Source organism: Rhinolophus sinicus, linkage group LG05 (assembly GCF_036562045.2).
Source record: "Rhinolophus sinicus isolate RSC01 linkage group LG05, ASM3656204v1, whole genome shotgun sequence".
Taxonomy (NCBI): domain Eukaryota; kingdom Metazoa; phylum Chordata; class Mammalia; order Chiroptera; family Rhinolophidae; genus Rhinolophus; species Rhinolophus sinicus.
The window spans coordinates 31,136,891-31,150,457 of record NC_133755.1 but is presented as its reverse complement, the minus strand read 5'-3'; the positions used below and the strand labels follow the sequence as shown (position 1 = coordinate 31,150,457).

Below are 13,567 nucleotides of genomic sequence, written 5' to 3'. Positions count from 1 at the left end.
AGAAAACTGGGACCATCCCAAAAGTCTGTCACCTGGTAAATGAATAAACAACATGTGGTGTATCTAGAACAATGGAATACTATTCAACGGAAATAGGAAGTTACTAACGTGGACAAATCTCAAAAGCATGCTAAGCGAAGAAGCTGGACAGAAAAGACCACATATTTTATGATTCCATTCATATGCAATGTACAGACAAAGTAAATTAGTGACCTCCCGGGGCTAAAGGTGGGAATGATGACTGCAAATGGGCACAAAGAATCCTTTTAGGATGAAAATGTCCTGAAATTGGATTTTGGTGATGGTTAACCATCATTGACTAAGTCGTTGAATTACACTTAAGATTGGTGAATTTTGTGAAATGTAAATTACACCTCAACAAAACCGTAAAGTGTACTGTCCTGGACCAGCAGCCTCAGCGTCACCAGGGAACTTACTGGAAATGCAAATTCTAATCTCAGCCGCAGTGAAACAGAACCAAGGGGTGGGCCCCTCAGTCTGTGTTTTAACAACCTCCAGGATCAAGTTTGAGAACCACTGCTCTAGAATCGAGGAAAGTTAAGTGATGATGTGGGTAGGTTTTGGTAGAGTTTATGTACACGACCTTGTTTCTGTAACTGTAGGAAAGGTTTGAATTAAGGACTGTTGTTGTAGCGTTAAAGAAAATTATAGGGCAGTGGGAGTAAAAATAAACTGGCCTTTCATGTTTTTGATATGTCCCCATGAGAAGCTTTCTGATTGTGATGTTTGTGTACCACATATGTTAGTAAATTCCTGGGTTCTTTTAGGCTTGCTGTTACTTAACAAACACAGCATAAACAGCTTCATTTGCCATAACGACAGTGGAAGTTTAGATCCTTGAAAGGATTTATTTATCCTAAATATTTACATAGTGTAATATAGCAGAGCCAGAAATGTGTAGTGATCCCAAAAAAGTAAAGATCTGACTATAGATAACAAAGTAAATGGAGCAGCCGGCTGAACTGAGCAACTCAGTCTCTCCCCCATCTGTTCAGTGTACTTATAAAACCATGATTAGAAAGCGGCAGATTTAGAGTAGTTGTGAAATACGGGTACTTTCAAGGTTGTTCTCCCCCCACCCCACCCCAGCATGATCTGAATAGTCAAAAGAAATTCTAAAGGGTAAGGCTGCTCCAGAAAAGGGCTTGGCCATCCAAGCTAGAGGCTGCTTGTTGGTGAATGTATTAGATGAAGTTTGCAGATAGGGTCTCCCTTCACTGTGGGATAATGCCTTCTGCAGAGGTATGAGTTCAGAGAAAATTAGAGCTTGGGTGGAGGTCGGGGAAAAAAACAAATGTGAGAGAAGGGAGAAGAGGAGGAGTAGGTAACTGTATGAAAGCTGATAAATGTACGTCATTTATTGGTGGAGTTCACAGAGGTTGTCAACAGCAATATTTAGAAGAATATTAGTGAATGTACCACAAACCATTGTTATTTCCAAAACTATTATACTGTGGGTAGAAAATACTGGGATATTAGCTGCTGGAAAAGTGTATCTCAGCTTCTGTCTCTTTTTAATTATTATTTTACTAATCATTATTTCCCTCCCTTTGCTTTTCTTTATTGTTGCTTTTTCTTAAGGCTATTAATAATTAGTATTGTATTGAGCACGTATTAGTAAAATGTTAGAAGATTGTAACCTCTAAATTGGTAATTCTGATCCTTCTATTATTAGATGAATAATACAGGAATAAAACATTTTTGCAATAAGTTTCATTCTGAAAAGTCTGTGACAGCAATCTGAATTCCTCATATTTATTACTAGATAAGCTCCCATAGATGTATTTAAGCTAGAAAATATAATAACATCAGAGGGGTAGAAAAAACTAAATGAAGCAAACCTTTTCTGTTGTAAGAAAACTATGCATTTCTCTGTAACTCAGGTTTATATCTGAATAGAATTGCATTTAAAAAAGAATAAATGGACACAGGTAATCTCTTGTATGTAAATACAAATTGAATGTGTGAAAAATTGACAAGTTGGAGTTAACTGGAAGAATCAGGAGAAACATGCTTTTCAGTGTGTGGGGGGATGGCAGGAGGCTTGACATCATGTTCTTTAAATCCATACATTTCAAGATGTCGACCAAAAGACATTTTAATGATAAAATCAGGTCAGTATTTGCTCCCTGACCTCTTCGTTTTTGTGTCTTCTTAGTAGTGAACGTGGAATGTTTACAGTACTGCTGCAAACAACACCTCCCACGGTTAGTGTCCCTCTGTTCAAGGCTGTTTTTCCTCCCCTGGAGTCAGTGGGGCCCGCGTCCTTTTGCCTATAGGCTAACACCACTTACGCACTGAGCCTGCACTTGCTCCTATGGCTGTTTTTCCCTTGCCCTCCCTTCCTGGTATCGTGCAGTACTTGTGACGACTTCATGTTGGTCTCAAATGTAGATGGGGAGAAAAAGAAATAAAGGAGGGATTTTTTTTTTTTTTCCCTAAAGGAAAGCAGGAAGGTGAAGGTAAAGGAGAAAGAATAAAAGGGATGCTTACTGTGAAGGGTAGTGTAGACTAACAATTTCTGCTGGTTCCAGTCTTTGTCAGAAATTGCTTCTACCTCAGTGGAGGGATTCAACCTGCAAATAGAAGACAAGCTATCCATCTTTGTCCTTCAGTTAGTTGATTTGCTTTCCCCTATGACGGCATTTGAAGGTACCAATGATGTTGTCATCTCTATCATTGAATGACCCACTGAGAGCAGTAAAAGTGATATAAGTGTAGTGTTTTGACACACTGTGGTACATTGTAGCTGCTTAGCATCACTGCGCATAGACCTATGAATGCTAAATTGCAGAATCAGATTCTCAGGTTGAATACTATTGTCATGTTTATGCATGTGGCACAGAAGGAGAGGCATTGGCAGCCAGTGCTTTGAGGAACCCCTAACTCCAAATTAAGGTTTTTTTTAATTGGTTGCTAATTCGCGTCTGCCCTTTTTTTTTCCTTTTGTGACTAGAAAGACTTATTTTCCTCTGATAGAGTATGAGGAACTGAAGCGAAAGGTAGCCAAGGGAATTCTGTACTGTTGGAATAGTGCTCTGTGGATGTGTTAGGTTGTCCACCTGGGTGTACACTCACCCTCTGTTGGTTGACATTTTAAATTCTTGCAGGCTTGTCGTGGGTCATCTGTGTGATTACTGAATCATGCTAGACTTTTTCTCTTTGGAAATGCTTATCTTTTGAAAGATAGCTTAGAATTTTTAAAAAGCAAGAAACAGAAAACTGGTAATTGAAGAATTGCTTCTAATTGGTCTTCCACCAGATGGTGCTAGCGTTACGTACCTGAAGGTGAAATGCTTTGTTGCCATTGAAATCTTCCGGTGGTGTATTTTCTCTCTTTTTCTGTGTCACCACATTTTGCCTTTAGTGTTTTTTTCACATACACTACTTTCCTGGTATACTACTGTTTCACATCTTTTATGTTACGAATAGTGAACTGATTGTGCCTTGGTGATCATGAAGAATAACTTGGGGGATAGATTCAAAGGCCAAGGGCGACGATTTGGAATATGAGGATATATAATATGTACTTTCTTGTAAAATGTTTCATCATGCATTTGCTTCTTACCTGACCTGTGTGTACAAATTGAGAACTTACTCTTGACTTTTCTGCTGCTACCTTTCTTTTATGTATAACAATACCATAAAATGTTATTGTTTGAGATCTAGAAGCCATGTTTGGAAGTTATGACTACCAAATGATACATTTACCCACATTTAAGTTCAAAATAACTTTAAAAGAAAGTTTAGTTCAAAAAAACATGTTGGCCATTATATGATATCAGATTTCCTAGCCAATTAACAATTGTCATTTTAAACTTTTTCTGTTTACAAATAAATACTACATGGTTATTGAAGAAAAACTTAAGTAAGCAAGAATGCAATTAAGGGAATAACTCATTTAAGTACTATTAACATTATATTGCATAACCTACCTATTTTTTCTTTTGTATTTACCGATATTTTAAAAGTATCAAAGTTGGTCTCATATCATAGTTTTGTAACTAGTTTTTTCACTTAATATTTTACAATAATAACTCTAATGACTGTATAGTTTTCCATTTAATGGACGCTTTAAGGGCAGGCATTTTGGTTTTCAGTTTCTTTCAGTCAGATTTGTGCTATGATGAATAGCACTTTTTAATTTTTTTGTCTATTTTTAAATTTCTCTCATATGAATTCTTAAAAATGTATGTTTTAAAGAATGTATATTTCATGACTTTTGATCTGTATTTTCAAACTACGATCCATACGAGTTCTACATTTTAAACATCTTTAACAGTATATGATTTTGCTTGTTTCCCTACATCCTTTTCATCACTAGTGTTACTTTAGTGTTTAAAAAGACTAAATATTGCTCATTTGAGATTCCTTGAAATGATAATTTGTCCCTAAGTAAAGGAATTTAAATTTGTTTTGATAGTTTCTTAGAAATAAGCCTTATCCTTTAAACATTAAATTCTAGAATACCTTTTACTTATGGTGGTTTGGCTTTTGGTTTTGTTTCCTATCCCTAAAATACAAACACCTATCCTTTCCTTTCGTACTTTAGAATCACTTATCTCATAGGCAAAGAATTTAAATCTGTGTTGGTTAACTTTTTTAGCACTTTCTATTACTTGATGAGAAACGGAGGTCATTTACCATCTCTTCTTGAGTGTTTCTCAGTCTGAAAACTTGGAAGAATGGTTTTTAGATAAATTATTTTTAAAACTTTAGTGAAATGAGCTATGCATTTAGCATAGTAGTTACTTAGTACATATTTTTTGATGGGAAGAAGGAATGAAGAAAAGAAAGCTGCTAGATCTTGATAAAGCTTAAGGAATTCTAGTATACTTTGGTGAAGAATTAAAAATACATCAGGTTTTTATTAGTTTAAGCAATATATCCTGCTGAATTTTGATATTTACTGTGTTTTTATTTAAGGGGATTACCTTTGAATTAAATTCTGTTAAAATAAGGCAGAATGTAATTTATTTTAAAATAAGAAAAAACTATTTTCATATTTGGGAAATGGGGAGAGGGTCTCAAGGAGACTCATACAGAGGCGTCATGTAACTTCGTAAGTGAATGTAAAAACTATTAGCCCAATAACTTAAAAAAACAAACAGCTAGTTTTCCTGTCTCATGAAAAGAATCCGCCCCATCTCAATTTAGGAAAAGAAATTGCTATTCTCTGACTGTCAGAATAGATAGTTACCATAAGAAAACTACTTGCAAACCTAGTTTTAAAAGATTCATCCACATACAATCCGTCTTGGTAGAATAGGCTTATAAACTGAGTGGAAATACTAATTCTGTAGTGTAAACATACGGTTTTTAAAAATAAATTGATAAATGATCAGATTTATGCAACATCATTGAATTTTACTTGAAATAACAAAAATTGGCATTATTTACTTAAGAGTTTTTGTAAAAAAAATTTAATGAATTTAAATGTAAATGCAACTATATTGTGGGCGTTTCACTTGATTTTTAGGTTATGAGTGTTTCGCTTGTATTTTTTGTTGGTTGTTAATAAAAAGACCTAGAAAGACCCTAGAATAGTGCTGAAATAGATTAAATATTTTAAAAAGTACCAGTGTAATTCTAGAGAATTAGCACATTAACACAGATCTGGTAAAATGTAAGTCCAATGGTAGCTTCTGAAATATACTTTCATATATTTAAAGTTTGAGATACCATATTTATCTATTTAGGTGTTTGTCTAAAATAGCAATTTGAAAGGGGCCTCAGAGTATGTAATAATCTCAAAACCTTAAGTCAGTTACAAATGTGTCAGTTAAATTCCCCCTAAATTGTAAACTCTGCTCAGAGTCTTGTCTGCTTTATGGTAAAATAAATAAAATAATCAGATTGCTAAGATTATGAACCTAATTTGTTTACACCTGAGAGAAATTTGTTTTGTGAAATATAAAACTTATTAAATCATTAGATATCTGAATTTTTTCTAAGTTTATTTTTGCTTTCCTCAAAATACATTAGAGATGATTTGAATAATTTTTAAACAGTTTCCCAATAAACAGAAAGTGGCTTATAAAAACTAGCATACTTTCTACTGAATGTCTATCCTTGAACTCCAAAAAAGGAATGAAAAAAGGGGGGAGGAGACATTATAACTTTTGTTCTTAGCAACTTCTCCTGGAAAAAATCATCACCACTCCCAGCTTGATTTGTTTCATTTAATTCTTGCCACATATACTTCTTAGATCCTTATATGTTTTATATTGAAGTAATCAGTGTTGAGGTTTTTCTGTTCATTTAGATTATTTAAACATTCTGATCTGTGCTTAGTACTGAACTCTTTATTGGATCCGTTCTATCTAATAACTAAAGCATATGAAATTTACTGCATTTTGTATTGATTTAATAATGTTAATCTAAAATCTTTGGGTGCAGTGTGTCACATCTGTTTTGTATTCCTCTGTTTAAGAGAAGTGGCAGTATGGTATTTGGAGGAATATTTATTATCTGAGTATTTTTCTTTGCAACAGTTTCCCTTAGTCTATTGAGAATTATAACTTCCAAGAGACAGTGAATCACCCAGCAAATTCTCAGGTACCCAACTGCTGAAGGCCACAGTTAATTGGAATTTTTATTTACCATTTAAGTTCCCTTTGCTTAAATAGTGGTAATTTTGGAGGCTTCTGGCAATAATAAAAAATAAATTTGTAGAGAGATTTTTTTTTTTTTTTAATATTCTTTTTTCTTAATAATAGGTCCAGGTTACAATTAGTGGGTACTCTGTTTTTTTCAGAGAAAACGAAAAAACAAAAAATCTTTGTTAGACTGTTGATTTGTGTTTGAAACCTAATTTTCCATGGCTGGTGATAGAATATTCTTATCCTGTGGTGGTGTTTCTTAACCTTTTGATGGATTTCTTTAAGTAATCATGAAAACTAAAACCCCTTGTCCAAGACATAAATGCATGAAGACAAACATTTGCACACAGGTAATAATAATGGCGATGCTTATGGCAGTGGTTTTGTGTCTGTTCAAATATAATCTGTGAATACCATGTCTGTGTGCTTTCCAAAATGCTTCACATTGACTACTTCAGATGGGAGTCATACATGTCAGTCCATAGGGGATTAGAAACACAAGACAATCTAAGTATATTCTGTAAATTTGAAGTTGGCATCATGGGGAGGATTTGTTGTGTTCTTCTATAAACTATCCCATTACAACTCATAGAAAGCAACTGAATGAATTTATTATGGATTTAAATCTGTGTATTTCCTCTGTGAAGAAAACACACATTGCTTAATCACGTTCTGTTAATGAAAAATTAAATGCGATAGGTATCACTGAGACGTAAAGAGCACTTTGCCCTGCACCTTTTTTTCTTACGTAATCTCATTCATTTACTTTCTTTGACCAGAGAAAAAGTTTGGGAAACGATGTTTCCATGTTCTTTCTTCTCAGTATCGTCAGTGAAGCAGGAGCATCCATCTACAGTGTAAGCCCTGAAGCCAACAAAGAGATGCCAGGACTGGACCCTAACTTGAGAAGTGCAGGTAAGAAGCTCTGCACCATCCGAAAGCATGTGATTTTGACAGTTTGGACATGTTTTTGTAGCAATCAAAATATTTAAATACCCAAGAAAATTTAGAAGATATGCATATGAATAGGCATGTTAGAAAGAAGTGTTTGGTTGGATAGTGACTGGAAAAGAAGAAGAAGAATACTATTTTTAAAGGACACTGCATAGTATTCTAGAGTATAGTGAAAACTTAGCCCAAACCGTCTTTAGTAAAATTAAAGGCTAAAGAGTTAATAAAAATAATAAAATACTCTACACTCTCCTATTATTATTTATGACAGCTTTTTGTTGGCAATAAGTAATACATTAACATAAAAATATTTATAATGAAATGTATGAGTCTGCACAGGCTTTCAGTTTATTGCTCAGTCTTTGTCAATGACCATTTTCTTTTGTTTTGCTAATAGGGATTGTCACTAGTGTATTGTTTAAATCAGCTTATTTTGATTTTAGTTGTATTAAGTTGCTTTGATTTCTATGAGGTAGAATAGTTCAATTCTTGTGTGTGAAGAAATTAAGATATTTTGATACATCTAGTGAATGTAATTGGTATCACAAGCAAAACATTATATCTGTTCAGAGCATTTTTCTATGTAACAGGTGGATATTTAGACTACTTTGTTAGAAATGGACTTTTTATTGAATTTTTTTTCCTCAAATATTCTCATCATATTTCATTGGCTGTTCTTGAAATCTATACCTGGAGTTATATACTTGAATTTTTTTGCGTTAATTTAAAGCTAAAACTTCTTTCTTAAATCCAGAAGAGCTTGTAGTTTCCCTTCAGTTGTTCATTTCATGACATAGCCCCTATCTAAAATTATGATCTCAAACTCAGATCTCTGCTGAAAATCTTGCTTCTTTTGTGAAGCTTTTCCCTATCCCACCAGCTCAGCATGGTGTCTGCCTCCTAACCATATACTTCTTGGTTACTTTCCTTGTAATAATAATAACAATAATTAGATATAGTAATCATAGTGGGAAATGCTAATACTCATCTTTCTTAAGCACTTAAAATACACACATATGTAAAACATTGTGGTAAATGCATTACCAGGATTATTTTATTATCAAAATTTCCCTATGAGACATTGATTAGTCCCGTTTTATAAATGAGGAAACCAAAGTTTACAGGGCCTAAAGAGGCCACATAGCCAGTAAGTGTGTACATAATATTTGTGTACTTAACTTCTATAATAAAAGACTACTTTTCTTTATAAAAAATAAAATTCAGAACCTCCCAAGTTGACACTGAAAGTTTCAGTAATCTTCCACAGGGCATTGGAAAACATATTATCTGGAAGGTAGCAGTCCCTCCGACCTCCCATTGTTAAAAGGGCAGCTGTTTCTTCTTCACCACTGGCCTGTGTGGGTGCATAACTGTCATAGCATTGTAGGTGAGACATGATTACTACATTCCAACAAGATCCTATGAGAACAGGAAATAATAAAAAGGGGAATTGGTATCTGGTCCTAATTACTTTGATTTCAAAATCTCGTTGTGTCTTCAGTTTGTGATGCACTGCAGGTGCGCCTTCCTTCTTTGTCTCAGCTTCCTTCCACGTGACAATGACTATGTTTGATCCATATTAACTCAAAATATCTACCTAGACATTTTGAGTCTTCAAAGTCTGGTCCTGAAGGCAAATATTGAAAGATGCTAAGCGTCTCCACTCTTGCTTTTCTAGGGCTCTCTTCCTTTTCAGTTCCTGTTTTCTGACTGGAAGTCTTTCTCTTTCCTAGTAATTGATTCCAGGGATGACTTTATACTTCATTTGAGACCTGACCTACCTGTGGGTGTGGGTTTTACCTTTCAACCTTCCATAAGTTTACTGAATCAGGATATAACAGAACCTCAACCTTCATATAAGTGTTAAACATATGTAAGAAAATGACCTTCAAATTACTCCATCTTGTTGACCAGTTTATCAGCTTTATCGAAAACAGCGATTATCCTTATATATACTTATTTTCCCCCATAATATATACATTGTACACGAGAGACATTTAATTTGGATGGATAGAATAGTATATAGACAGCACTAAAATGTTTATTATGGATTTGTGATTAAAAATGGAAGATTGAATGTACCTGTTATTCTCTCATTCGTTTCTGAGATCTCATTAAAGTCACAGCAACTTGGTAGAATGAAGACATAAACTCACTAGGACAAAGGGAGTAAGAGAGGAGATAACAGCAACATTATTTTTGAAGCTGGAAAGCAGGTGGCTAAGTAATAGGTTATCTAGCCAACTTGAGAAAGTTGAATACTCAAACAGCATTATAGAAAACAGAGAACTAACCTGAAATAGGTCATGGAAACCCTATAGGGTCAGGAAATGTACCAAGCACCTTTAGAAGTATTTTGGAAGGGCTGAGCATGGGTCTAAAGTAAGAGAATTAATTAAAAGTCTGTTTTGAAAAGCAATTAAGCCAAGTTGAATATGGAATACCATATAACCCAGCAATTCCATTCCTAGGTATATACTCAAAAGAATTGAATACAGGTACTCAACAAATACTTGTACACAGAGACTCTTAGCAGCACTTTTCACAATAGCCAAGAGCTGGGAACAACCCAAATGTCCATAGCAGATGAATGGATAAACAAAATGTGGTATGTTTATATGATAGAATATTATTTTCAGTCATAGAAAAGAATGAAGTACTGATACATGCTACAATATGGAGGAACCTTGAAAACGGAAGGTCACATACTATATGATTACATTTATATGAAATGTCCAGAGTAGGTGAATCTGTAGAGACAGAAAGCTGATTGGTGGTTGCCAGGGACTGGGGAGAGGGGAAAATGAAGAATATTGCTTAATAGGTACATGGTTTTCTTTTAGGGTGATAAAATGTTTTGGAACTTGATAGAGGTGGTGGTTTGCACAGCGTTTAAGTATACCAAATACTACTGAATTATACATCATAAAATGGTTAATTTTATGTGAATTCCACATCAATAAAAAAAACCGTTATAGCTCCCATTGCACACATTTTGAATAACTGTCTTTCTTCCATCTTTACAGAAGACTGGAAATTTATTCTCTGGAGAGGGTTACACAGAAGGTCTCTACACTAGAGGACATAGGTTATACATGAAAGTGGGGATACCTACTGAAAAAAGAGGGATTAAATAATTATTTACGTGCTGTTTTAGAGACCTTAAAGAGGACTAAATCTTCCCTGCAGAAGATTAGAGGATTCTAACCAACACAAGAAAAAATACCTAAAGAAACTGAGATCAGAGATTCCACAAAGAAATGGCCAAATCACCCTACAGTGAATGAAACCCACAGTGACAAACCTCACCTTTGAGCAAAGCACTTACAGTCAGCTTTTTTAGTACCCTGCCCCTGGAGGACAGTCAAGGGTCATCTAACATGTAAGGAAAACCTATATTAAAGACAGATGCCAAAATATACCAGGGGTTGGGGGTGAAGGGGGTGGTTGCTGCTTGAAGGAAATAGAGATTATAGAAAGAAGAAGAAAAAGAAAAAGTTGGATATTCTCAGAGGGAAAAAAGATATATCTTTCATTTAAAAGTATATCTATATAAAGTTAAATTCACCCTCTTCTAGGTACACCATCTATGAATTTTGAAAAGCTTATACTAGATGAGTAACCATAAACCACCACAGTCAAGATATTTGAATATTTATATCAGGTCAACAGATTTGTCAGCTTTTTATTCAAAAATGTAATTATTAGGGGATCAAGATTATAGTAGATTTGCATCAAGACTATTAAAACTACATTTTAATAAGCTTTGTAGTGAAAAAATTGTAATTTGGAGTGTTGAATGAAATAAGACCACACAGAGGTTCCACTTACCTTCCTTTGATGCTGTCTGATGACAAGGGGAAGGATAAAATGAGGTGAGTGTTAGACTTTAAAAATAAAAATTTCCACTTAGATATTATTAAGTAATAGAATACGGCAAATTTTATAGAGAACACAGTACAGTACAGTCTTTTAAGCAATAAATGTATTTGCTCTGGAAGCTCTACGATCCTAGATATTTCATAGAGCTGAAGATCAAAACCCATAGAACCCCGTTTATCCTTTGGGTGTACGAGGTTGTACAGTTAAGTTCGCGAACTCATCCTAGAAAGTGCCACATACCTCATTGCTGAATATCACTATGGTCACCTTCAAAGTGCTCCCCTTGGGAAGCTATGCACTGATGCCAGCGCCTAGTCCACCCTTCAAAGCAATTTTGGAACTCTTTTTCTGCAATGGCCATCAGAGCTGTCATCTTATTACCCTTAATGTCCTGGATGTCATCAAATGTCTTCCTTTCAATATTTCCTTTATTTTCGGGTAAAGAAAGAAGTCACTGGGGGCCAGATCAGGTGAGTAGGGAGGGTGTTCAATACAGTTATTTGTTTACTGGCTAAAAATTCCCCCACAGACAGTGTCTGTGAGCTGGTGCATTGTCGTGATGCAAGAGCCATGAATTGTTGGAGAAAAGTTCAGGTCGTCTAACTTTTTCATGCAGCCTTTTCAGCACTTCCAAATAGTAAACTTGGTTAACTGTCCAGCTGGTACAAATTCATAATTCAGAATTCCTCTGTATCAAAAAAACGTTACGAACATCGCTGCAACAATTTCATGAACTTAATTGTCAGACCTTGTAAGACACTATGAATGAGGGAGGTGTTGCCTTCAGGGCTGCTGCGTATGGCTGAATAGGTTGTGCACTGAACAACCTTCTAGCTCTGGTTCTTTACTACCTTTTGGGTGATTATCTTCACTCAGTATCGGCTCCTTATCCCCCCCTCCCCATTCCCACTTTTGATGAATTTAACATAAATTTTTCCTCTAATGCTTAACTTTCGTCTCAGTATCACTTATTGTCTTCCTTTACGCATTGAATTTCATTACTATTTAACAAATCACCAATTGTTAAACACTGATTTCCTGCATGTGCTTTTTCTCCTGTTTTCATGGGTCTATCTAGTCAGCCACAACGCAAGACTCTCTCAGTTACCATGGCTTATAATATGGCTGCTTAAATTTTTTAATTGCACTTTTCTTAGTATCTCTTTTTTTCCATATAAACCTTAGAGCCATTAATATTTTAAAAACTCTATAGAAATATGGTGAAATTCTGTTAAAGTTATACCTTCTGCATATTTTATTTTTCTTACAGGCAGAACACACACACGCACACATACACACACACAGAGTGAATGGATTCTCCTCCATGATATTTTCTTATTGGTTGTTGGTGACATGATAGAGCATCAGTTTTTGTCTGGATGTCCTGAAACCAGCCAACTGTTTGAAATTTTATTAGTTCTGATATTTTTTTAGTTGACTCTCTTGGGTTTTCTAGACAATCATCAGCTGCAAATAATAACCTCGTTTATGTCTTTTCAGGTGATTATACCTTCTTTTTTTCCTCATCCAATTGCAATAACCAGAATTTCCTGAACAACGATGAATAGTATCAGTAGTACAGAGAAATATTGATATCTCATGTGGACAAAATAGTATTTGCCATATATTTGGATATACTGCATTTCAAAAATACATAATAGCTTCATTGAGATATAATTTACATAGCATACAATTTACCCTTTTAAAGTGCATGTCAGTATTTTTTGGTATAATCAGAGTTGTGCAGCTATCACCACTATTCATTTTAGATCATTTTCACCACCCCAAAGAGAAACCTCATGCTCATTAGTAGTCAGCCCTCCTTTCCCTCTTCTCCCCAATCCCTGGCAAACACTAATCTACCTTTCTGTCTATATGAATTTGCTTATTCCAGAACTTTCATATAAATGAAATCATTGCAGTGTGTGGTCTTTTGTGACTGATTGGCTTCTTTCACTTAGGATAATGTTTTCAAGGTCCATCCATTCTGTAGCATGTATCAGCACTTCATTCCTTTTTATTACCAAACAATTTTCCACTGTAAGGGTATACTACATTTTGTTCATACATTTATCAGTTAATGGATATTTGGGTTGTTTTCACCTTTTTGG

General features: G+C 34.8%; 1 protein-coding gene across 2 annotated transcripts in view; it reads left to right on the top strand.

Moving 5' to 3' along the window:
• Positions 1-13,567, top strand: part of SRBD1 (S1 RNA binding domain 1) — a 177,188-nt gene that overhangs the window by 89,535 nt on the left and 74,086 nt on the right. For both annotated transcript variants that reach the window (XM_019748647.2, XM_019748648.2), the window contains exon 15: positions 7,447-7,538. In XM_019748647.2, coding sequence (XP_019604206.2) covers positions 7,447-7,538 — 92 coding nt within the window. The remainder of the gene's footprint in view (positions 1-7,446; positions 7,539-13,567) is intronic.